Source organism: Armigeres subalbatus, chromosome 1, assembly GCF_024139115.2.
Source record: "Armigeres subalbatus isolate Guangzhou_Male chromosome 1, GZ_Asu_2, whole genome shotgun sequence".
NCBI classification, from domain to species: Eukaryota; Metazoa; Arthropoda; class Insecta; order Diptera; family Culicidae; genus Armigeres; species Armigeres subalbatus.
In genome coordinates this window covers 301,368,330-301,395,872 of record NC_085139.1, presented here as the reverse complement: position 1 = coordinate 301,395,872, position 27,543 = coordinate 301,368,330, and the positions used below count along the sequence as shown (strand labels likewise).

At 41.3% G+C, this 27,543-nt stretch overlaps 2 protein-coding genes across 2 annotated transcripts in view; one reads left to right on the top strand and one right to left on the bottom strand.

The window, feature by feature from the left end:
• The window catches only part of LOC134207518 (uncharacterized), a 96,735-nt gene that overhangs the window by 19,871 nt on the left and 49,321 nt on the right, over window positions 1-27,543 (top strand). The gene's annotated exons all lie outside the window — the stretch shown is intronic.
• On the bottom strand, window positions 767-25,943 carry LOC134219260 (putative nuclease HARBI1). Its single transcript, XM_062697975.1, has 6 exons — window positions 25,605-25,943; window positions 12,875-12,939; window positions 12,381-12,810; window positions 11,919-12,060; window positions 11,472-11,790; window positions 767-905 (listed from the first exon to the last, which is right to left on the bottom strand). Exons 1-5 carry the CDS (start codon window positions 25,941-25,943, stop codon window positions 11,489-11,491), a joined length of 1,278 nt encoding a protein of 425 aa, XP_062553959.1. The 3' UTR covers window positions 767-905; window positions 11,472-11,488.

The window sequence follows — 27,543 nt, the reverse complement described above, 5'->3', positions numbered from 1 at the left end:
GCATGATGGCCAGTTTTGGGCACACTGGAATTCGTTCCGGGGCTCTAGCTGGAGACTGAAATAACTATCAAAAGTGGGAGGGAAAATGATATTGTTTTCAATAAATGAACACGTTTGTTCGGTTGCTTGTCACTAAACTTCTGATCATGTGTATTTCTCCTATTTCTTATATATCCTAATTTCTCCTATTTCCCTTTTCCTCTCTGTATGTTTCTCACTATCTCTGAGCGAGTTTTAAGCGTTATCTAACTACTACAACCCCTTCATCCTTTAGTAGACAAATTATTCAATCTTTAGATATTTTATTCCATTCAAAACATAATTCATTTAGTATTTTAAATTTTTCGAAAGCATGACTTACATGCACTAGCTTATAATAATTAATATTTACAAAATATACAATTAATTCTTATTATTCAATTCTACTTGTAGTAGACAAAATCATTTTTCTTACGCTTTTTCATAATTCTTTTTGATCGCCTAATCGAAACCACAGGTAGTGATTCAGAAACTTCATTCTGTAAATTATTTTGAATTTCCTCATTTGAAAAAATGAAAGAATCTGCAGGATAACCATAAAATTCGAAATCTTGATTAAGTGATTCTTCGGAATCAGGATCTTCATCTTCTCGTCTTCTTTTACTGCTATTTCTTAAATTGCTATCACTTCTTACTGAAGTCGGTGACAAAACAGGCTCATCAGTTCGTGCTGTTGACAAAATTAATGCTTCACGATTTTCTACAGATGGCGATATGGGTGCTGCTGATGACAAAAAGAGTGCTGGATCGGGTATGAAGTTTGCCGCTTTCTCAAAAGGTAAAATCAAAGTTCTCTTACGAGAAGAGCTCGTGGATAGCTTAAGCTGACGTCTGTGGGCCAGCACTATCCTTCCTCCAAGAGAAATCTGAAAGGTAGCATCAGAAACTTGTCTTAAAAATGTGGCTGGTAACCATCTTCTGATGTCTGTAGGGTTAATGTTTTTATAATAAATCAGATCTCCATTCTTGAGTGCAGCAAAAGCATCAGGTTTTTTTTTTCAAGACTGGTACTATTGAAAGTTTGCTCATCATGCGAGTTAGTCAAATTATTTTTAAAATTGTTTTTAGGGTTAATTAGGTCCAACAGAGTTTTTGGTTTGTAGGAGAGTAATCTTTCTGAAGGAAATTGACCTTTATTACCCAAACAAATGTTTCGATAATTGGACAGAAAATATGCTATTTGTTCATCAACGTCTAATCTCTCATCTCCAGATCAAGTAAATATTTCTTTAATACGTCTTTCACTAGTCGTACAGTTCTCTCTGCTTGACCGTTGCTCTCCGGATGATACGGTGGACTTTTCATCACAAAAATACCCTGATGTTTTAAAAATGTCACAAACCCCTCTGAATTGAAGGGTGGTCCTCCATCTGTGACTACAACATCTGGTAAACCGTATCGCGCAAAAATACCTAAAAGAACCTTTAAAACCTTTTTACAATCAGTTCCGTACCGCATGTATTCTAGCTCGATCCACTTGGTAAAGCTGTCTACGACGACTAAAAAAACTTTTCGTTCAAAATAGAAAAAATCAGCGTGAATCCTACTAAATGGCTTGATTGTAGGAATCCACTGTGAATAGGATGCCTTCTTGCTGATTGCTGTCATCTGATTGCATGTCGCACAAGTTTTCACGTAGTCTTCCACGTCTTTGTTTAGTCCGAACCAATAGACTGTCCTTCGAGCTAATTGCTTTATTTAGCTAATACTTGAGTGGTTCATATGAAGCATCTTCAGCACCTTGGTCTTCATGCTCTCAGGAATTACCACGCGATCCTGGAATAAAACACATCCTTCGACTTCTTCTAGTTCCTGGTAGTGAGAGTATACATCGAGAAAACATTTTTCTAACCTTTGAGGCCAACCTTTCTTCAGGTATTTTAATATCGTTTGTAAAAAAATGTCATTCAAGGTTTGTCTCGCTACCTCTTTATAGTCGATTGGAAATTCATCGGAAAAGTTGAGATTTTTAACGTACTCTCTGGCCAATTCTCTGGGAATCTCTTCAGGTAAAGGGAAACGAGAACAAAAATCGGCGTTGCCTAAACGTGACGAAGGTCGATATACTATTTCGTAGTCATAAATAGAAAGCTCCATAATGTATCTTTGCAAACGTGTCACTGAAATGGAATTCTTACCCTCTTTGCCTAAAATACCAATTAGAGGCTTGTGGTCGGTATAAATAGTAAAACGCATCCCGTAAAGAAATTTATGAAATTTTTTCACAGTGCTTACAATTGCTAACGCCTCAAGGTGTAAAATAGGGTAATTTTTCTGAGCATCGTTTAGGGTAAATGAGGTGAAGCTTATTGGCCTCTCTTCGTTCTCTACCAAATGTGCTATCACTCCTCCTATCCCATAGCTGCATGCATCTGTAACCACCAAAACAGGCTTATATGGATCAAAATACTCCAAAAGGTTAGGGTTTAAAAGAAATCCTTTACAATCTCTAAATGCTTTTTCACAATTGTCAGACCAACTATACGTCACGTTTTTTCTTAAAAGATTGTAAAGGGAACTGATACGAGTAGACAAATTGGGAATAAACTTGGAATAGTAAGTTACTAATCCCAAAAAAGCCTTCAATTCGGAAACGTTCTGTGGAGCTTTCGCTTCACGGATTGTTTTCACTTTGTCAGGGCAGGGCAGTAGTCCCTTGTCCGTTAGAACATGCCCCAAATAAGGCAATTGCTTTACAAAAAACTTGCATTTCTTCAAGTTGACATTTATGTTGGCTTTGGCTAGCCTTTCCAAAACCAAAAAAAGCTTCTTTTTGCAATCGTTCAAGTCCTTTCCCGCTATCAGTACGTCGTCTAAATAACACGTAACGTTTTCTAACCCACTGAGAACTTGGTCCATGACCTTTTGGAATATCGCTGCGCTAGACGATGCCCCTTGAGGCAGTCTATTATAGGTGTAAAGGCCTTTTATGGTATTTATTACCATAAACCTCTTCGACCTATCACTTAAAAGCAGCTGGGTATATGCCCCTTCAAGATCCAAAGCACAAAAGATGGTCGAACCCGAAAGTGTAGCGAACAAATCCTGCGCTACTGGCAAAGGATAAATATTTGGAAGTTAAACCTTATTAATTGAGACTTTACAGTCTATCACCAAACGTATGCTCTTATCCTTCTTAATTATCGCTATTACCGGCGAAGCCCATTCACTAGCCTCTACTGGCGTGATGACTCCTTGCTTCTCCAAATTTTCCAAATAGTCAACAACCTGTTGTCTTAAACGAATAGGAACTTCGTAAGCCTTTTTGAAAATAGGGGTGTCTTCTTTTAAGATTAAATCTCCCTTGAAACCCACTATTGGACTGGAAAAATCTTTGGTAAAAATAGTTGGAAACTTACTCTTTACTTCATCTACAACTCGATCTACAACAGTCTCCTCAGCCAAATCAATGTTCCCAACAGTCAGTGGAGGATTGGTGAAAGTGTTTCGCCATCCGGAATAGAACACGTCCAACCAGGAGCGACCAACCAGCGGGATGAAATCATTATCGCAACGCAAAACAACTATACTAAGCTGTTTTCTAACTCCAGCAAGCTGCACCTCAACGAAAATTTTTCCAACAACCTTCAATTTGTTTCCATCAATAACTACGAGTTTCTTGTTACATCGTTGCATTTCACAGTTTGCAAAATTTCTAAGATACAGCGTCTCTGGAATCACATTTTCCGCTGAACCACAATCGATCTCCATGGTTAAACGTTTTCTATTTATCAAGGCTTCCACATAACAGGGATCACTTATTTTGTTGGCGGATGAAATCATTAAACAAGGCATACCATCATCATAGTCTGAATCAGAATCTAAATCTTTTTTCAATCGCTTGAAAAGGCCTGAGTCTTTGGAAGTGGATGGTTTTGGAGAATCGAGGAATTTTACACTGGCTTGACTTTTACGAGGGCTTTTACCATGTAAACGGTAACAAAATTTTCTTGTATGACCGGTTTTCTTGCAAAAGGAACAAAGGTAAAGTGGTTTTTCTGCACCTCCACCTCTTTTGCTTTGGAATCTATTGTTGCTTCTGTTTCTTGAAGTAAACGATCGCTTCTTATCAAAACTCCTGCTCCTGCTACGGAATCTATGCCTAGACCGTGAGCCTTTCGATCGGTGACCTAATCGCGCTACTACACTAACACGCCTGTCATCATCATGTTTTAGCTGCTTAGTTCTACATGCCGAAATATCGGAATTAAGAATTAGCCTTTCTGCCTTAGCCGCAGACAATTCTTCTTCGTCACACAATCTTTTCTGCAGCTGAGTGTCGTTCACTCCTATAACAAGTATGTCACGTATAGCCCTGTCTTTAAACTCCCCAAAATCACATCTTTCTGCCAAATTCTTAACCGTTATTACAAAATCTTCCAAAGACTCATTTCTACCTTGCCTCTTTGTCAAAAATTTATAGCTGTGTACAACAGCTGAATCATTTTTATCATAACGTTTTTTCAACTCATCTGTCATTTGCTTGTATGTTAGGTCATTAAAATCTTTTCCTGGGAACAACCTTTTCAATTCCGTAAAAATTTCTTTTCCGCAAACCGCTAGGAATGACGTTTTATAACGTTCTTCCGGAAATTCATTGTGCTTAAAAATCCATTCCAGCTGTTCTTGATACTGGCTGAATGGCATTGAGTAAGGAATAAAGGGGTCTGCAATTGATGTCAAAGTCATCCTTTCCAAAGAAACGCACAAGAATATCAACACAAAAAAAAACACAAATTAAAACTTGGACCCAATTGTTATTAAAATAAAACAAAATCTCTCGCAGCACTAAATTGTAAAATGTAAACAAAAACCACGTACCTGATTTACTATGCACCAAAATAATCCAACAAAAAAGCACTCGGTAAAAAAAATGTTGCTCTGCGATTTCAAATCCGCTCCACCGCACGGTAGCCAAAATGCACCAAAATCGCAGCAACCAAAATCAGCAAAAATAAATCTCCGATGCACTTCTGTCACAGCAAACAAAATCCCACGACGCCAAAAGCACCAACACTACGACGTACCTCCGCACCTATACAGCAGCAATCCACACACCACAGCACAGTGTTTTCTAACCCAGGAATTCGTGATCGAAAATGTTTTGGCCATGAAAAGTTGATTTTAGAGTCTCAGTGACTTCGGAGAAAAGTTTCAGTATGTTAAGCTCCATATTCTGGAAAAATTTTTTTTTTGACTAATCCCCCTAAAAGTGAGATGGAAATTCTCTTTCCTTCAATTATGAAGATACATCATTGGTGTCTTCGAGAAAGTTGTAGAAAAAGTTGCTACGAAAAATTTTGCTATATAAATTTATTTCTATCTGCTATAGAAGTCGAGATATGGGTCGTTATTTATGAACGACCACCAAAAATCAGGGTTTTCATGATACTTTCGTCAATATATTTTTTAGATTTTTTAAATGTTCTACAAAAATGTCCGTCGCGATAAAAAAAAACATGAACCTTTCGAAGACAGTTTCTTCTTATTTTCAATATTGACGAAGTTATTGACGATTTTCGGTTCAAAAATGAGCATTTTGACATTAACTGCATACATGTAGGGGCAAAATGGGGCAGAATTTTATTTAGGTAATGGAAAGTATAACTCATTCTCTAATGGTTGCATTGCAACATATATGTGACATAGCTTGACATAAGTGCCGTATGAACATCTTTTCTTCTTCTTCTCGATATATAAAAATGAATTGGTCTGTATTGTGCATTACTAAGAAACGGCTGGATATATTTTCTTCATTTCCTCAGCAAATTTGTTTATCAACATGTCCGACGGATTTACAGAATATTTTCCCATGTAAGAATCTCGACCAAAATTGGAAAAAATATGAAAAATTGAAAATAAAATTTGTATGGAAATTTTAAAAAGGTAGATCGCATTCTCGCCTACTGTGCAGGACAACGTCTGCAGGGTCATCTTTAGACTTTACACTTACGCCAGAACTATGATTTAGCCAAATACAAAATTTTCTAAATGATTATGGATGGATGTTTTACAGAACTGACATGAATTTCAAAGTCCGCGGGAAGAAACAACGCGTATTTGAAAAAAAAAATATAAAAAAGTCACGTAAAAAGCGACCCCAGAGTATTTGGGCAAATTGTATTATTTTAGAAATCACCATACAGCCAGAAATGCTGATGAGAGGAAATGCAGTATCGGGTAAATCAGTAATCTTTATGGAAACTATGGTTAGCGACGCCTCAAACATCATAAGTTTAAATATAATTTTATGAAAGCAATTCGAAGGTACTTGTTTTATCTGTTTACATTTCGGAATATCCCGGCATAATAATAAGCCGGCTTGCTACGTCTAAAACATCACCATATTGCAAAACAGGTTAACAGAAAAGTGTTCCAAAAATTTTAGTTTATTTCTTTTCATTTAGCATTCTCTGGAAATACCAATATCCTGATATATTGGAATTTCTCTGTAAAATATTCGTCGATTCGATAATCATTTTCAAAATTTGGAGATTAAGACAAGACATAGGTCTGGCGTAAGTGTTATTATCATGAACTAGATGAGCCGGCAGACGCTGTCTTGCACAGTAGGTGAGAATGCGTGTTGTGATATGCCTATACAAAATACCCATACAAATTCTATTTTGAATTTTTCATATTTTTTCAGTTTAAGTCGTGACTTTTACATAAGAAAATATTACGTAAGCCCATCGGAAATTGATGAAATTGATGAAGAAATTTGAACCCAGCCGTTTCTTAGTTATGCGGAATACAGACCAATTCATTTTTTATATATAACAAGAAGAAGAAGAAAACATATCCATACGGTATTTACGGAAAGCTAAGTCACATATATGTTGCAATGCAACCGTTAGTGCATGAGTTTTACGTTCAATCTCCCAATTAAAATTCTGCCCCATTTTGCCCCTACATGTATGCAATTAATGTCAAAATGCTCATTTTTGAACAAAAAATCGTCAATAACTTCGTCAATATTGAAAATAAGAAGAAACTGTCTTCGAAAGGTTCATGTTTTTTATCGCGACGGACATCTTTGTAGAACATTTGAAAAATCTAAAAAATATATTGACGAAAGTATCGTGAAAAACCTGTTTTTTGGTGGTCGTTCATAAATAACGACCCATATCTCGACTTATATAGCAGATAGAAATAAAATTTATATAGCAAAATTTTTCCTAGAAACTTTTTCTACAACTTTTTCGAAGACACCAATGATGTATCTTCATAATTGAAGGAAAGAGAATTTCCATCTCACTTTTAGGGGGATTAATCAAAAAAAAAAAATTTCCAAGATATGGAGCTTAACATACTGAAACTTTTCTCCGAAGTAACTGAGCCTCTAAAATCAACTTTTCATGGCCAAAACATTTTCGATCACGAATTCCTGGGTTAGAAAACACTGTGCACAGCAACAAAATCCAGCAGTATCAGCACCGGTATATCCAGCAGCAGAAAACTCGAGTCCGCACTCTCAGGTCCGCACTATAGACCAATGCAAGATCTTGATCTAACCTCACTTATTTGACAGTTCACAGCGCTTGTTTACAAGGTGTTAGAAGAAAAATCGATGAGGAGAAAATTAAAATTCATATTTTTAGTTTAAAATTGCTGCGATCCGAATATTTCAATGATATTCTTTGCATTCAGCATGAAATCAATCGCAAAGGACATCTACATGCGAATAAAATGACGAAACAATTTTATCGGAAGCTTCGCCAGAGGCTAAGTCCCAGTGAAAAAGCTCTGTGAACTGTCAACCTACGTCATCATGCACTGGTCTATATGCACACAGCTGATCGTTGGGTGACAGCTTCACGGTTCGTTCACGACGTCAAATGATCCGATGTTTTTTTGTTGCACTCGATGCACTTTTATCGACGCGGACACCTCCAAAAGCCGACTCGACTGGCTCCGTTGCACTGGTTGTCGGTAGTGGTGAGCTGATCGGTAATTCACGCTGGTGAACGCACACTTCTCAATCCTGTCAACGATGTTCTCTTTTGCGTTCTCGGTCGCTGATTTCGTTGGTTCGCTGAATCACACACAGAGAAATGTGCTGATGTGGGGTCCTCGTTCAAATGCTGTAAATGTTGAATACCAAAAATGTATGTGTAGAAAATGGTCGTCGACAAAATATAACCACGTTTATTTCTCAAAATGGTGGTTTTAAAAAGTATTTTTCTCTACAGATTTCAATTTGTGCAATCTTCACAATTTCATGTTTTCTTCGCCATAAAAGGATAATGATAGGTTATTGTTCTGGCTCAAAAGAATTTTATACAAAAGACACTCTCAGAACAATGATGAACCACGCTCAAAAAATTGGCGGAAAGCAAAATTCACTGCACAAGGAGCAAACAAAATGGTACTTACGCCGAGCTCCTTGGAAAAAATCGGTAGGAACTATTTCAACCTACAAAACTGCACTTTTTTTCACACGCGAAATAAAAAATAAAATTTCATGCAAATTTTAAAATACTTTAAAAAATTCTATCCTCGTCGCCACTGAAATAACTATCAAAAGTGGGAGGGAAAATGATATTGTTTTCAATTAGGTTCTGCAGCATGACGTCACGAATGAATTCGATCCTCGTCAAATGAACTTTTTTGACAGTTCAGTAGTACTTTCCACTGACTCCGACGAGAACTCCGACAAGGGTCGAGTTCGTGATTGGTTGGCTGCCCCTGAGTCCAACAAGAAGTACTACTAATCTGTCACCAGATTGAGGTTACGTACAGACGCTGCAGAACCTAATAAATGAACACGTCTTGTTCGGTTGCTTGTCACTAAACTTCTGATCATGTGTATTTCTCCTATTTCTTACATATCCTAATTTCTCCTATTTTCCCTTTTCCTCTCTGTATGTTTCTCACTATCTCTGAGCGAGTTTTAAGCGTTATCTAACTACTACAGAGACATATATCAGAATACATTCAAATGTATCATGAGGCATATCAATCATCGACATTTTTTGCGAATGTTATATTTTTTTTAGATATCAATTTTGACCCATTTGGATTAATAGCGAAAATCCTGGGACACCTGGCACCGATTACGGAGAGTCTGTGGAAGACTTGAAGCGCCGATTGAAATTGAATCGGTGGCGGCGTGATAAATAATCTTGAGCCAGCAGCGGTGGCGTGATGGTGCGGCGGCGAGGGTCAGCGTAAACATATTTAGAGCATTACAAATTCTCCGAAGCTCCGTCAGGAATCCATCCAGAAATTCCTCCAAAAGTTCCCCCAGGAATTCCTCCGGAAGTTCCTCCAGGAATTTCTGGAGGAACTTCCGAAGAAATTCCTGAAGGAATTCCGAATGAATTCCTGGAGGAACTTCCGAAGGAATTCCCGGAAGAACTTCCGAAGGAACTCCCGGAGGAACTTCCGAACGAATTCCCGGAGGAACTTCCGAACGAATTCCCGGAGGAACTTCCAAAGGAATTCCCGGAGGAAATTCCGAAGGAATTCCTGGAGGAACTTATGGAGGAATTCCTGGAAGAACTTCCGAAGGAATTCCTGGAGGAACTTATGGAGGAATTTCTGGAAGAACTTCCGAAGGAATTCCTGGAGGAACTTCCGGAGGAATTCCCGGAGGAACTTTCGGAGGAGTTCCTGGAGGAACTTATGGAGGAATTCCTGGAAGAACTTCTGAAGGAATTCCTGAAGGAACTTCCGAAGGAATTCCTGGAGGAACTTCCGGAGGAGTTCCTGGAGGAACTTATGGAGGAATTCCTGGAAGAACTTCCGGAGAAATTCCTGGAGGAACTTCCGGAGAAATTCCTGGAGGAACTTCCGGAGGAATTCCTGGAGGAACTTCCGAAGGAATTCCTGGAGGAACTTCCGAAGGAATTCCTGGCGAAACTTCCGAAGGAGTTCCTGGAGGAATTTGTGGAGGAATTCCTGGAAGAACTTCCGGAGGAATTTATGGAGGAACTTCCGGAGGAATTCCTGGAGGAACTTTCAGAAGAAATTCCTGAAGGAACTTTTGGAGGAGTTTCTAGATGGATTCCTGAAGGAGCTTCGGAGAGTTTTTAATGCTCTAAATATGCTTACGCTGACCCACGCCGCTGCACCGTCACGCCATTGTTTTTTTTTCTGGATCTGATTATGAATCTCCAAATATGTGTACAACTAATAGCTTTGGTGATGTTGGATATAAGTCTTGTAAACGAACTTCAAATCCTTCGAGTTCCGGATTTCCCGGAAGTGGCCAGAAGTTGTATGAATACCAAAAACAATGTTATCTTACATTTTTGTCATGAAGAATCATGAAGTTTGATATGTCGCATGCTATGATCTTTTCAAAAGCTGGATTCAAGTCTTCCACAGGGTCTCCGGAATCGTTACCAAGTGTCCCGGGATGTTTCCTATGAATTTAAATGGATCAACATTGATATCTAAAAATAGTTTCAATATAACATTCGCAAAGAATGCTGATGATTGATATGCCTCATGATATATTTGAAGGTATTCTGATATGTGTCCCCAGCTAGAGTCCCGGAACCGGTTCTAGTGTGCCCAAAACTGGCCATCATGCTTCCATATTCGTTCAGAGGCATCGCAAATAAATTTTCTCCGCGATACGGGTATAAAAAGACGATGTTGGTACGAATAACAAATGCAACTTGTTGCAAACAAATCGGTTAAGGATGCCAAAAAATGAATGACAGTTTTTGCGACGTTTTGCGCACAAACACGCACACACATACATACAAACATGCACACACACACACACACATCACCTCAATATGTCGAACTGAGTCGATTGGTATACAACACTATGGGTATCCGGGCCTTCTATGAAAAGTTTGTTTTCGGAGCGAGTATGTAGCCTTTACGTGTACTTAGTATACGAGAAGGGCAAAACTTTTGATTACAAATTAAGTTATACGACTGGAAAAAAATCCTAAAAGTTGGGATTCAGAACCATCCAAAAAGTGACCACTTCTCCGGAAGAGATGAAAGTTCCCTGATGCTTTTCAAATGTCTTCTATTGTACACAAATCAGATTAATATGTGCTATACACCCGTATTCTTGATTACGTACGAACGCTTGTTCGAACGAAAGTTGATGCGCATTCTCGTTTACGCCAGCAAAATCAAATAAGTTCAAATGAATCCACACCAGTTAGTGACTCAAGTTGAAAGCAGGACAAGTTCCAGTTGGAATGTAGAGGTCTAGAAAAAAGTGTCCGCACCAACTAGTAGATATGATTGAGTGATATTTTCAATTGATTGATTGAAATTTCCAGGGATCCGAAGTAACTAGAACTCACATATATAAATCGGTTTTCGAACTTATTTTATTCCTTTTCCATGTTTTGATAGAACTCCAACAAGGTGTAAGTTGATTTCATATTAACAAATTCAAATTTTTATGAACTATAAAGTAAACGAAAGTAAATAACATGCCTAGTTATACTAATTACCACATTTGCGAAAGTTGTCATGTGATATTATACAGTATTTCTTGTCGTATTTCGCTCGCTGACATATCATTTTCTTCGCCATAGTCAGCTTCAACTAGTAGATCATCTTCGGGTTCCCATTGTATGTGATTTTCCGGCACATTAAAACGTTTTCTCAAATTATGCAATGCGCAACAAACATTCACAATTCTCGCTGCCTTTTCTGGTTTGTAGTGCAATTGTCGAGCTGCTAAAATACATCTGAAAACATTCTTCATAACACCAAATGTTCGGAATGGTGTTATTAAGTATGGCTTCAGAGGATATCCTGCGTCGCCTATATCAAAAAGATAATAAAAATATGTTTCAGAATACAATTAACAATTGGGAGAAGAATATTAAGGATAGGGAATTGGTTTATCGAAATTGGTTAATTATGTGTATATCTTATGAGAAAACAAATATCTCACCTACAAGTATTTCGCTCGCCATTAAAGTAGTTTTGGTGTAACACTCGATCTAACCGATCATTGTTCCATATGAACGAATCATGATTTGCACCAGGGCTGTTGGCATTCACGTATCGAATGATTTGTTGATGATCACAGACCTAAAATATGCAGAAAAATGCTAAAAATGGTAGAACAGTATAGGGTAAAGAAACTTACTATCATTACACACTAAGCTTTTGTTTCTCGAGCTCGGCAAAATCGGGCACCGCTGTAGCTCAGTAAATTTCAGAGCTGAACTTCAGCAGAAAATTTGGTTTATTACTGATTTTCGGAAAAATATTTACCGTATCTCGGCAAATGAAGCTTCACTTTTACTGAGGTCTCGGCAAAAATCGTGTTTGCTGAAACTCGGCGGTGCCCACCTCGGGAAAATAAACAAAAAATGCTGAGATCTCGGCGAAAATTTTTAAGTGTGTACGTTTAAACTGTGGAACCCTTTTCTGTTATAATAAAGATGCTGGATATCTTTCAACGGTTTGAAATTTTTTACGTGTGTGCCATCAACGCATCCTATCACACCTGGAAATCCGGTTCTCTCGTAGAATCCACGCTTGATTTCACAATTTTCCTCGTCTGACACTGGAAACTGTATGACTGTGGGACAGAGTTCTGCTTCAAAAACATCAATAACAGACGTCAAGATTTTTGATAGCGTCGGCTGGGCCATTCCGGCAAACATATCGTTACCAACACCTTTCTGGTAACTTCCTTCGGCGAAGAATCGCAGTGCAGCAGATAATTTCAGTGTCGCTGGAACAGACGTAGATTTAACGCCTCCTAATTTATCTTCTACAAAGTCCAGCAAATATCTGAAGAGTTCTTTCGATACTCTTAAGTATTCCATAAACCTGAATTTGAGAACAATGAAGTCAAGTTATGAAGTTAATCGACAGCACCTTATCAGAAACTTACAAATCGTGTGGTAGATCCAGAGGATTACTCATATCTCTTAATCTTCGTCGTTCGAGACGGTAAGGCTTTTAATTCTAGAATGAAATATTGTCAGCTGAAATACCAATAAATATAAATATGCGAAACTAGGAAAAAAAAAGCCTATGATTAAGAGAAGGAAAAATTCTACAATTCAACATTATCAGGTGAGACACAAATAAACATAAATTTGAAAAAGAATGGTCGATTAATACTGGATCTATGACAAAGGGTCAAAAAACAAAATATCGAAAGGACAAAAGGTCGAAAGGACATAAGGTCGAAAGCCAAAATGACGAAAGGACAAAAGGTCCACAAGACAAAACGTCGAAAGGGACAGAAGGTCAAAAGGACAAAAGGTCGAAAACGACAAATAGTCGGCCAAAAAGTCGAAAGAGACAAAAGGTCAATAAAGAACAAGTTGAAAACAAGTTCGGTGTATTCCAAAGGAATTTGAAAGATTTATTTAGCTTCAAGCAGACCTAATCCACTTATCTCATCCATCAAAGTTGAAGAATGAGCAATTTTCAAAGAAGGAGTAATTACTATGAAACAATATTATTAATATCTAGATAGTTCTGTTAGAGATAAAATCCCCGTTAAATGGTAGATCACTTTGACGTAGTGTGTTACGGTGTAAGATCTACCAAACAGAGCCCTAGCTTAATCTATTTTTCGAGCTAGGGCAATAAGTTGTGGTAATTAAGGATTCATCGTATTTAGTCCTCGCTACCAAAAACAGTGTTTGAAGTATAATAACATTAACTTTACCCTGCAGATAGCTTAGCTTAGCTTAGACCAGGCCTGCCCAACTTTTTCAAGCCACGGGCCAATTAATAGAAATCACGTTTGCTGGCGGGCCAAAAAATATTCGGTACATAACTTTCTAAATATTTTCATTTTTAAAAAAAAAATCATGTTTTTTTCATTTTCTAGGAAAATTAAACACGATCTTAACGCGTTCAAACAATATTTTTTGTTTATTTTGTTTTTGTCATTGCATTAGAGATCCATTTGAAGAAACATTAAATTAAATTATTTTCACCGTTTACCGGGTGTTAGAAATGCATAAACTGTTTGTAGAAACGAACCAGATTTCAAAAACCCTCTGTGCCAAAGTGCTTCATGTTCAAGTCATTGAGATGTTTGACGATATCTGCAAGAAAAGCCAAGTAACTCATCTATTCAGGATCATTCAGCTCGGGCAGTCGTTTTCCTTCATCTTGTAGAAATGGTGCCATTTTCTTTTCGAAACGAACCAAATCTCTCAAGCATAGTACCACGACTTAGTCACTGAAATTCGCAAGGTTGAGTTCCCTAACGTTGAAAAAGTTGATTGTATTAATAACGAGCATTGATACTTGAGAAATATTGACCGTTTTTGCATATCGATTCTTTTGATGAATATCTTATAGCAGGGACTATCGCCATACCTATGTCATTGTTCTTTTCTGTCATTGCTGATGCTCCATCAACCATAAGGTCACTTAAGTTATCAAAGGAGAAAAAAGTTCCTTCACACAGGTCTTAACAGCCGTCAGGTTTCAAATAAATGGTTTTGCTGAGCGAACTTTGATTTAAAACTTAGGTGAAAAATAGTGAATAATAAAGAGGGCTTTTCGAGCCAGATAGGTAGATGACGGGCCGAATATGATGTTATTTTTCTTACACGCCGCGGGCCACAAAAAATGAAGCCGAGGGCCGCATCCGGCCCGCGGGCCGTACGTTGGGCAGCCCTGGCTTAGACTGACTGTACATATCAATGGTTGCTACTCCGTGATTGATCAGAATTAGTGCAAATTGCACTACGCCCCAACTGAATAGTGGTTGGAACATTAACTTTACCCTGCAGATAGTTGGAAAACTCAAATTTCCACAGTTTGAGGCTAAACTGTATTGAGCGAAAGCAACTTCCCAGCAATTAGTTGAAAAAACCTCGGTACCCGGTCCTAGGTTGAACTGATCGCTGGAAAAATCGAGTTAGGGGTTTTAATGCGTACTAACTCTTCATGAACTGTTAACAATGGTAGTGAGAGGAACACACGGAAATTCTTATTACTGAACAAATTCTTTAGCTAGAAATGGTTTTGTAGATAGAACTAAATCCCGGGTTTGTAGCTTTACTGGTGATATTCTAGAAGCAAGACAAGGATGTGGGCTCCGATGCATGGCGGGACCTTGTCATTATGCTCTTGGTAAACAAAACAAAACAAACAAAAAAGAGATTAAAAGATTATTGATTTAGGGAAATAATCAAACTTATATTGTGCGAGATTGATTTTCTCCGTTTCAGTTTCTTGTCTAATTTGACCTTTTGTTCTTTTCGATCTTTTGCTCTTTTCGACTTTCCGTATTGAACTTTTGTCCCATTCGACGTTTTGTCCTTTCGACCCTTTATCCCTTTCGACCATTTGTCCTTTTCGAACACATTTGTCCCTTCGACCTTTTGTATTTCGACTTTTTGTCTTTCGAACTTTTGCCCTTTCGACCTTTCGACCTTTTGTCACTAACTCATTCATACTCGACGTTTTCCCTGAATTTTATAATTTTGACCTCTTATCCCTCAGAAAAAATATTTTAAGCTCTTTTTAGTGTCAAGAGTCAAGAACGACGCAGAAGACGACCAAACAGTTGTGGTCGAAATACGTATCTGCAAAGATATCGAAATAATTGGTGGAATTCAATGGAGTTACTTAACTTGTCTTAGTCTCTTATCCCTTCTCATCTTTTAACCCTTCAATCTTTTAAACTTAGACCTTTCAACCTTCGACCTTTCGTCTTTTCGACCTTTTGATTCAGATTGGTTCGCTTTCTTGTCCCTTCGACATTTTGACCCTTCGACCTTTTGTACTTTCGACTGACTGTACAACTTTTGTACTTTCGACTGACTGTACTTTCGACCTTCGTGAATTTAATTAGAATTTTCTTTGTGGATTCCATACGGAATTCTTTGTGGATTCTATTCGGAATCCTTTGTGGATTTAATCTAGAATCCATTGAGGACTCTATCTAGCATGGTTTGTAGATTAAATCGGAAATCGTTTGTGGATTAAATCGGAAATCGTTTGTGGATTCCATCCGGAGTCCTTAGTGGATGCCATATGAAACCCTTTTGTGGATTCATCCGAAATCCTTTGTGGATTCCATTAGGACTGTTTTGTGAATTCTATCCTGATTCCTTTTGGATTTCTTCCGGAATCTTTTGGAGATTTCTTCCGGAATCCTTTATGATTTCTTCCGGAAACCTTCGTCGATTACTCTCGGAATCATTGAGGATTCCTTTCGGAGTCCTTTGTGGATTCCTTTCGGAATCCTTTGTGGATTCCTTTCGGAATCCTTTGTGGATTCCTTTCGGAATCCTTTGTGGATTCCTTTCGGAATCCTTTGTGGATTCCTTTCGGAATCCTTTGTGGATTCCTTTCGGAATCCTTTGTGGATTCCTTTCGGAATCCTTTGTGGATTCCTTTCGGAATCCTTCGTGGATTCCTTTCGGAATCCTTCGTGGATTCCTTCCTTCGTGGATTCCTTTCGGAATTCTTTATGGATTCCTTCGGAATCTTTTGTGGATTACTTTCGGAATCCTTCGTGGATTCCTTTCAGATCTGTGGATTCCTTTTGGAATTTGATGTGGATTCCTTACGGAGTCCTTTGTGGATTACTTACGGAGTCCTTTGTGGATTCCTTTCGGAATCCTTTGTGGATTTCTTTCGGAATCCTTTGTGGATTCCTTTCGGAATCCTTTGTGGATTCCTTTCGGAATCCTTTGTGGATTCCTTTCGGAATCCTTTGTGGATTCCTTTCGGAATCCTTTGTGGATTCCTTTCGGAATCCTTTGTGGATTCCTTTCGGAATCCTTGGTGGATTCCTTTCGGAATCCTTGGTGGATTCCTTTCGGAATCCTTGGTGGATTCCTTTCGGAATCCTTGGTGGATTCCTTTCGGAATCCTTGGTGGATTCTTTTCGGAATCCTTGGTGGATTCCTTTCGGAATCCTTGGTGGATTCTTTTCGGAATCCTTGGTGGATTCCTTTCGGAATCCTTGGTGGATTCCTTTCGGAATCCTTGGTGGATTCCTTTCGGAATCCTTGGTGGATTCCTTTCGGAATCCTTGGTGGATTCCTTTCGGAATCCTTGGTGGATTCCTTTCGGAATCCTTGGTGGATTCCTTCCGGAATCCTTGGTGGATTCCTTCCAGAATCCTTGGTGGATTCTTTCCGGAATCCTTGGTGGATTCCTATTGGAATCCTTTATGGATCGGAATCCTTGGTGGATTCCTTTCGGAATCCTTGGTGGGTTCCTTTCGGAATCCTTGGTGGGTTCCTTTCGGAATCCTTGGTGGATTCCTTTCGGAATCCTTGGTGGATTCCTTTCGGAATCCTTGGTGGATTCCTTTCGGAATCCTTGGTGGATTCCTTTCGGAATCCTTTGTGGATTCCTTTCGGAATCCTTTGTGGATTCCTTTCGGAATCCTTCGTTGATTCCTTTCGGAACCCTTCGTGGATTCCTTTCGGAATCCTTCGTGGATTCCTTTCGGAATCCTTCGTGGATTCCTTTCGGAATCCTTCGTGGATTCCTTTCGGAATCCTTCGTGGATTCCTTTCGGAATCCTTCGTGGATTCCTTTCGGAATCCTTCGTGGATTCCTTTCGAATCCTTCGTGGATTCCTTTCGGAATCCTTGGTGGATTCCTTTCGGAATCCTTGGTGATTCCTTTCGGAATCCTTGGTGATTCCTTTCGGAATCCTTGGTGATTCCTTTCGGAATCCTTGGTGGATTCCTTTCGGAATCCTTGGTGATTCCTTTCGGAATCCTTGGTGGATTCCTTTCGGAATCCTTGGTGGATTCCTTTCGGAATCCTTGGTGGATTCCTTTCGGAATCCTTGGTGATTCCTTTCGAATCCTTGGTGGATTCCTTTCGAATCCTTGGTGGATTCCTTTCGGAATCCTTGGTGGATTCCTTTCGGAATCCTTGGTGGATTCCTTTCGGAATCCTTGGTGGATCCCTTTCGGCATCCTAGGTGAATTCCTTTCGGATTCCTTGGTGGATTCCTTTCGGAATCCTTGGTGGATTCCTTTCGGAATCTTTGGTGGATTCCTTTCGGAATCCTTGGTGGATTCCTTTCGGAATCCTTGGTGGATTCCTTTCGGAATCCTTGGTAGATTCCTTTCGGAATCCTTGGTGGATTCCTTTCGGAATCCTTGGTGGATTCCTTTCGGAATCCTTGGTGGATTCCTTTCGGAATCCTTGGTGGATTCCTTTCGGAATCCTTGGTGGATTCCTTTCGGAATCCTTGATGGATTCCTTTCGGAATCCTTGGTGGATTTCTTTCGGAATCCTTGGTGGATTTCTTCCGGAATTCTTAGCGGATTCCTTTTGGAATCCTTGGTGGACTCCTTTTGGAATTCTTTGTGGATTCCTTTCGGAATCATTGGTGGATTCGTTTCGGAATCATTTGTGGATTCCTTTCGGAATCCTTGGTGGATTCCTTTCGGAATCCTTGGTGGTTTCCTTTCGGAATTCTTGCTGGATTCCTTCCTGAATCCTTTGTGGATTCCTTTCGGAATCCTTTGTGGATTCCTTTCGGAATCTTTTGCAGATTCCTTTCGGAATCTTTTGCAGATTCCTTTCGGAATCTTTTGCAGATTCCTTTCGGAATACTTTGTGGATTCCTTTCGGAATGCTTTGTGGCTCCTTTCGGAATCCTTTGTGGCTTCCTTTCGGAACCCTATGTTGTTTTTTTTCGGAATCTTTTGTGGTTTCCTTTCGGAATCCTTTGTGAATTCCATTCGGAAATCATTGTGGATTCTATTCGTGATCGATTTTGGGCTACATCCAGAATCTATTCTGGATCCAACACGGAATCCCTTATGGTTTGAATCCGGAATACGTTGTGGATTCCATCCATAATTATTTATGGATTCCATCTGGAATTCTTTATGGATTCCTCTGGAATCCTTTGTGTATGCCATCCGGAATCTTTGTGGATTTCATCCAGAATCCTGTGGGGTTCCATCCGGAATCTTTTATGGATTCAATACAAAATCCTATGTGGATTCCATTCGGAAATTATTGTGGATTCGATTCGGAATCGTTTGTGGGTTACATCCGGAATCCATTATAGATTCAATTCGGAATCTTTTATAGATTCAATCTGAAATCCTTCGTGGATTCCGCTCGGAATCCTTTGAGAATTCCGTGTGGAATGCTTTGTGTTTTGAATCTAAAATCCATTGAGAATTCCATCCGGAATCTTTTCTGTACTCCATACGGAATCTTTTGTGGATGACTTCCGAAATCCTTTGTGGATTCCTTCCGGAATCCTTTGTCTTTACCATCTGAAAAACTTGGTGGATTCCATCAGGATTTTTGTTGTTGATTTCATTCGGGATCCCATGTGGATTTTTTCTGGAACCCTTTAAGATTCCATCTTAAATGCTTTATGAATTTGATCCGGAACCCCATTTGTATTCAACGGGGAATCCTGCCCCATTGTTTCCTAATGAAAATTGGCCAATTGGAAAATTGGGCTAAAAATGATGACCAAAATACTGTTTTTATAACGAACGAGAAATGCACCTTCACTGCTAGCTGGAATAATAAGAGTTTTTATTTAGAATTCTGTCGTGGATATCGAGCTTCTATCTGCAGTTTTTTGTCCAATATCATCTGAGACTGTCATTGAAACCTTTTAGCTAAGACTCGACCTCACTGCGAAGTCTGCTCAGAATAGTTTCAATAAAATTATATAAAACCGTAACATCGTACGAAATTGTTTGTCATTCATCCATTGACACATAACAAATCACCGGTGCTCTTACAAGCCTACACAAATTTATGCCGACACAAACGAGAAACCGAAAATAGATGACAAGGTCCACCCGAAAGTAACACTCTGCAATTTTCCACACTACCTCCGCCGGGGCCGCAACATCTGCACTATCACCCGGTTGGCGCGAATCTGCCCTGTTCGGAGTTGAATGATCCGATCGTTCACGTCCGCAGAGCTATTTCCGTTGTACAAAAGCATGTGATGAATTATGCGCGAAATGCTGTTTTCCGTACCGCAAAATGGGTTTTGTTGCATATGTCGGGTATGGTCAAATGATACTTTTACTTGAATCGCGAAACAGTACGATCAAACGTGAATTTGACAAACTGCAATTTTATAAAACGTCTAATGACGACACTCCGCAATATTTTAACCCTTTCAAATTGCGGGTATTTACATTTCATAGCACTCGCGGCGCGTTTGCCTTGGGGCAGTCTATTTTGGAACTGATCTTTTTTATGTGTCACATATGAATACACGCGACGTGATCACGATTTCCCTTTGACGAGAGTCTGTACTTCACAACACAACACACCATCGCCGGTCAGTGATGGGGGGCAATTGCGGAGCCAGCCAACTGCCAATGTGCCGGCAGGGGTTTCACGATCGAGTTGAAAATGCGATCACCGCTTGTTTAGAATTTTCACAGCGCAGTGCAGCACAGTGGCGGGTATCCTGAAGAAAATCAGCCCAATATGGAATAATCGCTTTGAATGGTTGGACCAGTTTAGCGCCTAATTGATTTTAGAATTATTTCTCGTGGCCCCTTTAACTATGAGGAGCCCTCGCTATCGCGAGGGCCAGCTCGTGCCCGTCAACCCGCTGCTGTGCGTTCGCTCTGGTCGCGTTTGGTGACCCCGCGCTGCTGGCTCGCACCTGATCGCACCGCGCGACGCCAATGAAAGGAAAAATGCGACCAATCGACGACGGCTTCATTGGCGACAGTTTTTCCCGGTAGTATCGTCGGAAGCGGTCGAGCGCGCGCATCTTCTTGTCCTTTTCCCAACCCGAATCGTGTGCGGTTTGTTTTTGTTTACAAATCAGCGGTTGATGTGACGGGCCTATTAAATAGTGATTTCGTGGTTTGAGTCTGTGTCGCGATCGACGTTTCGCACGTGTCGTCAACTGAATCGATTTCGGCGGTTGGACGCCATTTATTCCATGTTGGGGAATGTGCCAGTTTGAGGATGATCGAGAAGTTTTGACAACAGGCCAAGTTGCTCCAAGATGGTGGTCTTGGAAACTGTTCCGTTCAGGCGGCTGTCCAACGTAGTTACAACCGTACTAATTGACGGCAGCAGGTGTTCCAGTAATAGTGCCAATATTGTGAAGATTTCGCGAATCGCTATGAAGTGCGTTTGAAGTGGTATAAATTTGTGATTGTGAACTTTTATAATAACTCGACCAGGCCGTGAAAATATTTTAGTTAGACATTTTTTTTTGCTAACTGCCATGGGCGACAGCCAATGATGGAGGTGTTCATTGTCGGTCTACTCCGTTGGCATCGACGTCGGCGTTCGCTCGTGCCCAATTGAAAACACATGTTCCCTGGATTCGTTAGAAAAGTGAGAATAACCGGCGCGACATCGAATAACTGTGCGCCTCTGTCGGTTCGTTGTGAGTAAATATAAATATAAAACAGAGCCGTCTACAGTTGGTATCCCCCGCGGTATTCCGCGTTTTCCGCGTGCATTAGTTTTGCAAATTTGCGGGGACGGTTTGTGTTTACACACGGCATCTACGTCATACGTCTTCAGGGGTTCGCAGGTAATGCGAGACGGTGCATTTGCTGCCTCTAACTGTTTGAAAAAAAAACGCAAAGACGTGTAAATCATCGTCGTGTTTAGGTGAATGAGAAGTTATCCAACTTGATGTGAAGAAATAAATAGTGCAAGATACTATGCAAAAGATGATCTACCAACGGATTTCGAAGGCAGACAAACAGGACAAGATTACAAGGTAATATCTATTGGCGATTTTGATGTGGCACTTCGTCTCTGTTTTCTATACACTTTACATCTCAGTCATTTCTCGATCAATTTTCAATTTTCTTGGACCAAGGAAAAGTCAACGTTTTCTTACGCAACTTGCAGGGTGGCATTTTCGGCGTTACGCAAGAATCGTTGCCATTTTAATTATTCCAGCTTTGCTGCGTCGATTGGAAGCCTCCTTCCAAGAGGCTCGGAAGCCTCCTTCCAAGAGGCTCGGAAGCCTCCTTCCAAGAGGCTCGGAAGCCTCATTCCAAGAGGCTCGGAAGCCTCCTTCCAAGAGGCTCGGAAGCCTCCTTCCAAGAGGCTCGGAAGCCTCCTTCCAAGAGGCTCGGAAGCCTCCTTCCAAGAGGCTCGGAAGGCTCCTTCCAAGAGGCTCGGAAGCCTCCTTCCAAGAGGCTCGGAAGCCTCCTTCCAAGAGGCTCGGAAGCCTCCTTCCAAGAGGCTCGGAAGCCTCCTTCCAAGAGGCTCGGAAGCCTCCTTCCAAGAGGCTCGGAAGCCTCCTTCCAAGAGGCTCGGAAGCCTCCTTCCAAGAGGCTCGGAAGCCCCCTTCCAAGAGGGTCGGAGGCCCCCTTCCAAGAGGCTCGGAAGCCTCCTTCCAAGAGGCTCGGAAGCCTCCTTCCAAGAGGCTCGGAAGCCTCCTTTCAAGAGGCTCGGAAGCCTCCTTCCAAGAGGCTCGGAAGCCTCCTTCCAAGAGGCTCGGAAGCCTCCTTCCAAGAGGCTCGGAAGCCTCCTTCCAAGAGGCTCGGAAGCCTCTGTTGCGAATGCAACAAGGGAAACAGTTTTCCGAAACTTTAATTCGTTTATTGAAACTTATTAAAAGGGAACGAATAAAATTTACCTGTAATGTATACAATTCATTGTAGGACCATTTTTAGGCTGATATTTATATGCTACTCACGTTTGTAAGTTTCCTACGTTTCAGTTTAATTCGATCTCTGACCAAGCCGATTGTTATATAGTTTTCTGTGTTTAGATTAAGATGATTAGTTTAAGTTAGTCAAATTAATGAAGCGCCTACTACCTAGTGAGCCCAAAACTGCATAGAATTTACGTAAGATGATTTCACAATTGCATGTAACTACCGTCTGCATTTAAGTAAAATACTTGAGAAATAACTTTGAGGTAATCTTAATAACAATAGATAATTGCGCGCTCAAAGACTACCCTTCTACAGCAACTATTTTCCATTCTTCCTATCACATTTCATCTTCTAAACAACGCTACATCGTATGTATAGATATCATCATATAGTCAGATGTATATCACAGTCAAAGGTATGCTATTCGAAGTGTCTTAGTAGTAGGTGCGGCGTCACGCTTAGGGTGTACGCAACAGTCCCCCCCAGTAGTTGGACCCTGGTCCGGCTCACTCTCGTACGCACCTACGCCGCTAACTTACGCTCAGTTCCTACATAAGTCGTTGTTCCATACCACGTTTGCCTCACGATGTCTCATTGCGCCAACAATTCTGTAGTTTTTTGTATCTAGTTGAAACTCACTATTTCTTGGTCTGCCTAATGTGGTACGCCGTCCGTTGTTAAGAACAGTTGATTTCTTAGTCTGACTCACTCTTCTTCTTCGATAAACTACTGGTTCTTCAGCATACTTATTGCGGTTCCACTGTCGATTATCCCTATACAGATTCTTGATTGGGCCATGTGAATGGGAACACACGTGAAAATTATGTCGCATTGCGTTATTTATGGTTTCGTTATTCGATAAGTATGTTCCATAGACTGTCCATCCAAGACGCGTTCTAACCGCAATGGGCTCATTAATTTGCCCTTCGCGACTTTCCATAGCATTCATTACATTCACGTTGCTCACACCAATAAGTAGTTTTGGTTGTACATTATGATAGCATTCTATATCCAACCCCTGTAGATGAGAATATTCTTGCGAGAGTTGCTGAGCAGGTAATGATTGGAATGGAAGCTTAAGCTCCTTTACAGTGTAAACATCCGAGAGCCTGAACTGATTATTTGTTTGACGCGTGCCAGATATATTCATAGAAACAATTGTCGCATCCTTTTCATATCGACAGGTGTCTGCTGTCCATCGTAAACACAACGGGTACTTCTCACCAGTCAATTTCAAATCTTTGGCTAAACTTTCGTCAATTAGCGTTAAAGAAGATCCACTGTCCAGAAGTGCATAGGTGGGAATTTCAATTCCATTATTGTACAATATTATAGGAATATACTGCAACATCGTATGGTTGTTCCTGCCTTGATGAGAAACAGATGCTTGCTGCGGGTTACTTGAACGGAAAGCCTTTGGAACAAACACCTGCGTCTCTTGTACGTCTTTTGCTTTGTTGTGTAGCAATCGATGGTGTTTATACTGACATCCACTCTTTTCGCATAACTTTGCGTACTTGCATGGACCACGGTGATTGCTTAAACAACTATAACACAGTTTGTGTTCCCGAAGTATGTTCCACCGAGCACGATGGTCGAGTGAAAGAAATTTTTGGCACATTACCACCGAACCACAGTTCGCTTGACAGACAGGACATCCTTTGTTTCTTCCAAACTCTCTCACTGTTGCATGCTTTTCAGTATGGGTATTCAGAAATCCATCTCCTTTGCGTTCGCGGTGAGAGTTACTTTCGACGGAATCAGAAGACTGAGGCATCGTTACTGTGCTTGCTTCTTCTGCCAGATTGTATAGCCAGTCACTGAACTCAGACAGCGTTGCAGTACGTAGACTTTGTCGGTGAGTTGCCCAATTCAAGCGTATGATAGGTGGAAGGCGCTCGGTCAAACTGTGCATGAGTGTCAGATTGCATAACTGTTCCTCTAATTTGCAAGCCTTGACTGTAGCTACCATATTACGCACCGACAGAGCGAAATCAACTAACGTTCCAAGGCGATCCGCTTTAGGAGTAGGTAGACTATTAATCTTTTGTATCAGCGAATGAACGATGATTTCTGGACGACCAAAGAGCATTTTGAGAGTGTCGAGAACCTGATCCAAATTGCTGGGGTGTAGCAGTTGGCATCGCACCGCATCCAAAGCTTTTCCTTTCAAGCATTTCTGCAAACGAACCATATTTTCCTCAGCCGTAAATCCACAAAGACGTGTAGTATTCTCGAAAGATGCGAAGAATAGAGGCCACTCCTCTGGTTCGCCGTTGAATATTGGTAACTCCTGTGATACCGCGTGACGAGCGGCGATTTGACTATCATTCAACAGAAAGTTTCCTCCTGCCGCTATACTATAGACGGAAGGCAAATCATGAGCAGCAGCAGGATAGTTCTCAAACCTTGGAAGTGAATTTCTCACTGGCGCTTGTGTGCGGAAGTTACCGCATGGACGAGAAACTTCGAGAGCAGCACGACGATGATTAACTTGAAATTGTTCGGGAGCATTTGTTTGCCGGGTGTGTGCGGCTGCGATGCTTACAGAGGGTTGCACAATCGGTATGACTGGCGAAAACGGCCTGTTAAGTATGTGCGGCGGAGGCATCTGACTGGAGCACACTGGTGATGAATGATATACGGGCGCTCGATCCTTGTCCGTCGTAACATTTTCGCTATGTCCAAGAACATTTGGGAGATTTAAGCCCGCCTGGGGTTCCATTAGCATTTGGAACCTGCGTCGTAAGTATCGCAGTTCGATGGCTTCCTGTTGCTCTAAAAATTGAACACGAAGGTCCGCTGGGAGACGATTCACGAGATCTTCTTCTGCCATGACATTCTGGTTGCTATTTTGTTCATGTCGATTCTCAGTAAAACAAGAAGCAGTGTTTCCATCTGGACGTGTGACACAAGATCCACGAGGAGATGGTGTACGTGGGGAAGGAATTGGTGGTACTCTTTGAGTAGCCGCTATTTGCCCATCTAGCGGCAGTGAAATGTGTGCTTCCGAATTTCGGGGACGGGTTCTTACCGTTCGAGGGGAAGGCACTGGTGTGTAGCTTTGTAGATGGATGTTAGTCTCAAATGGTGACGGTAAATGTGATTCACCTGAAGCAGCTGTTAGCGGGTTCGAATATAGTGGCATTTGGGACATTTGCGGAGCCAACTTTGGGTCTGGCTTACAGTTCAAACAGTTCCATGAATAGTTTGCCACATCCTCGTTGACCCCGACACAGTCGAAGTGAAACCAATGTGAGCATCGATCACAAGAAACCATCTCATTGTTGTCTGGCAGGTTGCACAGTAGACAAGTTTGCTGGGTGATTTCAACCGGCAACTGATTGCTTCTAAGGTTTCTTCTGTTGGCCATTCCAAATCGATCCGTAAAACGTAAATTTTATAATTGTTGGGCTCACTAGGTAGTAGGCGCTTTATTAATTTGACCAATTTAAACTAATCATCTTAATCTAAACACAGAAAACTATATAACAATCGGCTTGGTCAGAGATCGAATTAAACTGAAACGTAGGAAACTTACAAACGTGAGTAGCATATAAATATCAGCCTAAAAATGGTCCTACAATGAATTGTATACATTACAGGTAAATTTTATTCGTTCCCTTTTAATAAGTTTCAATAAACGAATTAAAGTTTCGGAAAACTGTTTCCCTTGTTGCATTCGCAAGGCTCGGAAGCCTCCTTCCAAGAGGCTCGGAAGCCTCCTTCCAAGAGGCTCGGAAGCCTCCTTCCAAGAGGCTCGGAAGCCTCCTTCCAAGAGGCTCGGAAGCCTCCTTCCAAGAGGCTCGGAAGCCTCCTTCCAAGAGGCTCGGAAGCCTCCTTCCAAGAGGCTCGGAAGCCTCCTTCCAAGAGGCTCGGAAGCCTCCTTTTAAGAGGCTCGGAAGCCTCCTTTCAAGAGGCTCGGAAGCCTCCTTTCAAGAGGCTCGGAAGCCTCCTTTCAAGAGGCTCGGAAGCCTCCTTTCAAGAGGCTCTAAAGCCTCTTTCAAGAGGCTTGGAAGCCTCCCTTGAAGAGGCTCGGAAGCCTCCTTCCAAGAGGCTCTGGAAGCCTCCTTCCAAGAGGCTCAGAAGCCTCCTCCAAGAGGCTCAAGCCTCCTTCCAAGAGGCTCAGAAGCCTCCTTCCAAGAGGCTCGGAAGCCTCCTTCAAGAGGCCTGGAAGCCTCCTTTCAAGAGGCTCGGAAGCCTCCTTTCAAGAGGCCTGGAAGCCTCCTTTCAAGAGGCTCAGGAAGCCTCCTTTCAAGAGGCCTGGAAGCCTCCTTTCAAGAGGCTCGGAAGCCTCCTTTCAAGAGGCCTGAAGCCTCCTTTCAAGAGGCTCAGGCCTCCTTTCAAGAGGCCCGGAAGCCTCCTTTCAAGAGGCTCAGAGCCTCCTTCAAGAGGCCTCGGAAGCCTCCTTTCAAGAGGCTCAGAAGCCTCCTTTCAAGAGGCCTCAGAAGCCTCCTTTCAAGAGGCTCAGGCCTCCTTTCAAGAGGCTGGAAGCCTCCTTTCAAGAGGCCTGGAAGCCTCCTTTCAAGAGGCTCAGAAGCCTCCTTTCAAGAGGCTCAGAAGCCTCCTTTCAAGAGGCTCAGAAGCCTCCTTTCAAGAGGCTCAGAAGCCTCCTTCAAGAGGCTCAGAGCCTCCTTTCAAGAGGCTCAGGAAGCCTCCTTTCAAGAGGCTCAAGCCTCCTTTCAAGAGGCTCGGAAGCCTCCTTTCAAGAGGCTCGGAAGCCTCCTTTCAAGAGGCTCAGAAGCCTCCTTCAAGAGGCTCAGGCCTCCTTTCAAGAGGCTCAGAAGCCTCCTTTCAAGAGGCTCAAGCCTCCTTTCAAGAGGCTCAGGAAGCCTCCTTTCAAGAGGCTCAGAAGCCTCCTTTCAAGAGGCTCAGAAGCCTCCTTCAAGAGGCCTCAAGCCTCCTTTCAAGAGGCTCAGAAGCCTCCTTTCAGGAGGCTCAAGCCTCCTTCAAGAGGCCTGAAGCCTCCTTTC

Bases quoted from the DNA above. Each gene is read 5' to 3' on its own strand.
- LOC134219260 (XM_062697975.1), bottom strand. From the start codon at position 25,943: ATGGCCAACAGAAGAAACCTTAGAAGCAATCAGTTGCCGGTTGAAATC. The intron at 12,940-25,604 runs GTAAGAACCCGT...TAGAATTAAAAG, and splicing joins CAGTGCCTTCCCCTCGAACG to CCTTACCGTCTCGAACGACG. The intron at 11,791-11,918 runs GAGATATTTGTT...ATCTTTTTGATA, and splicing joins CGAGCGAAATACTTGTAGGT to TAGGCGACGCAGGATATCCT.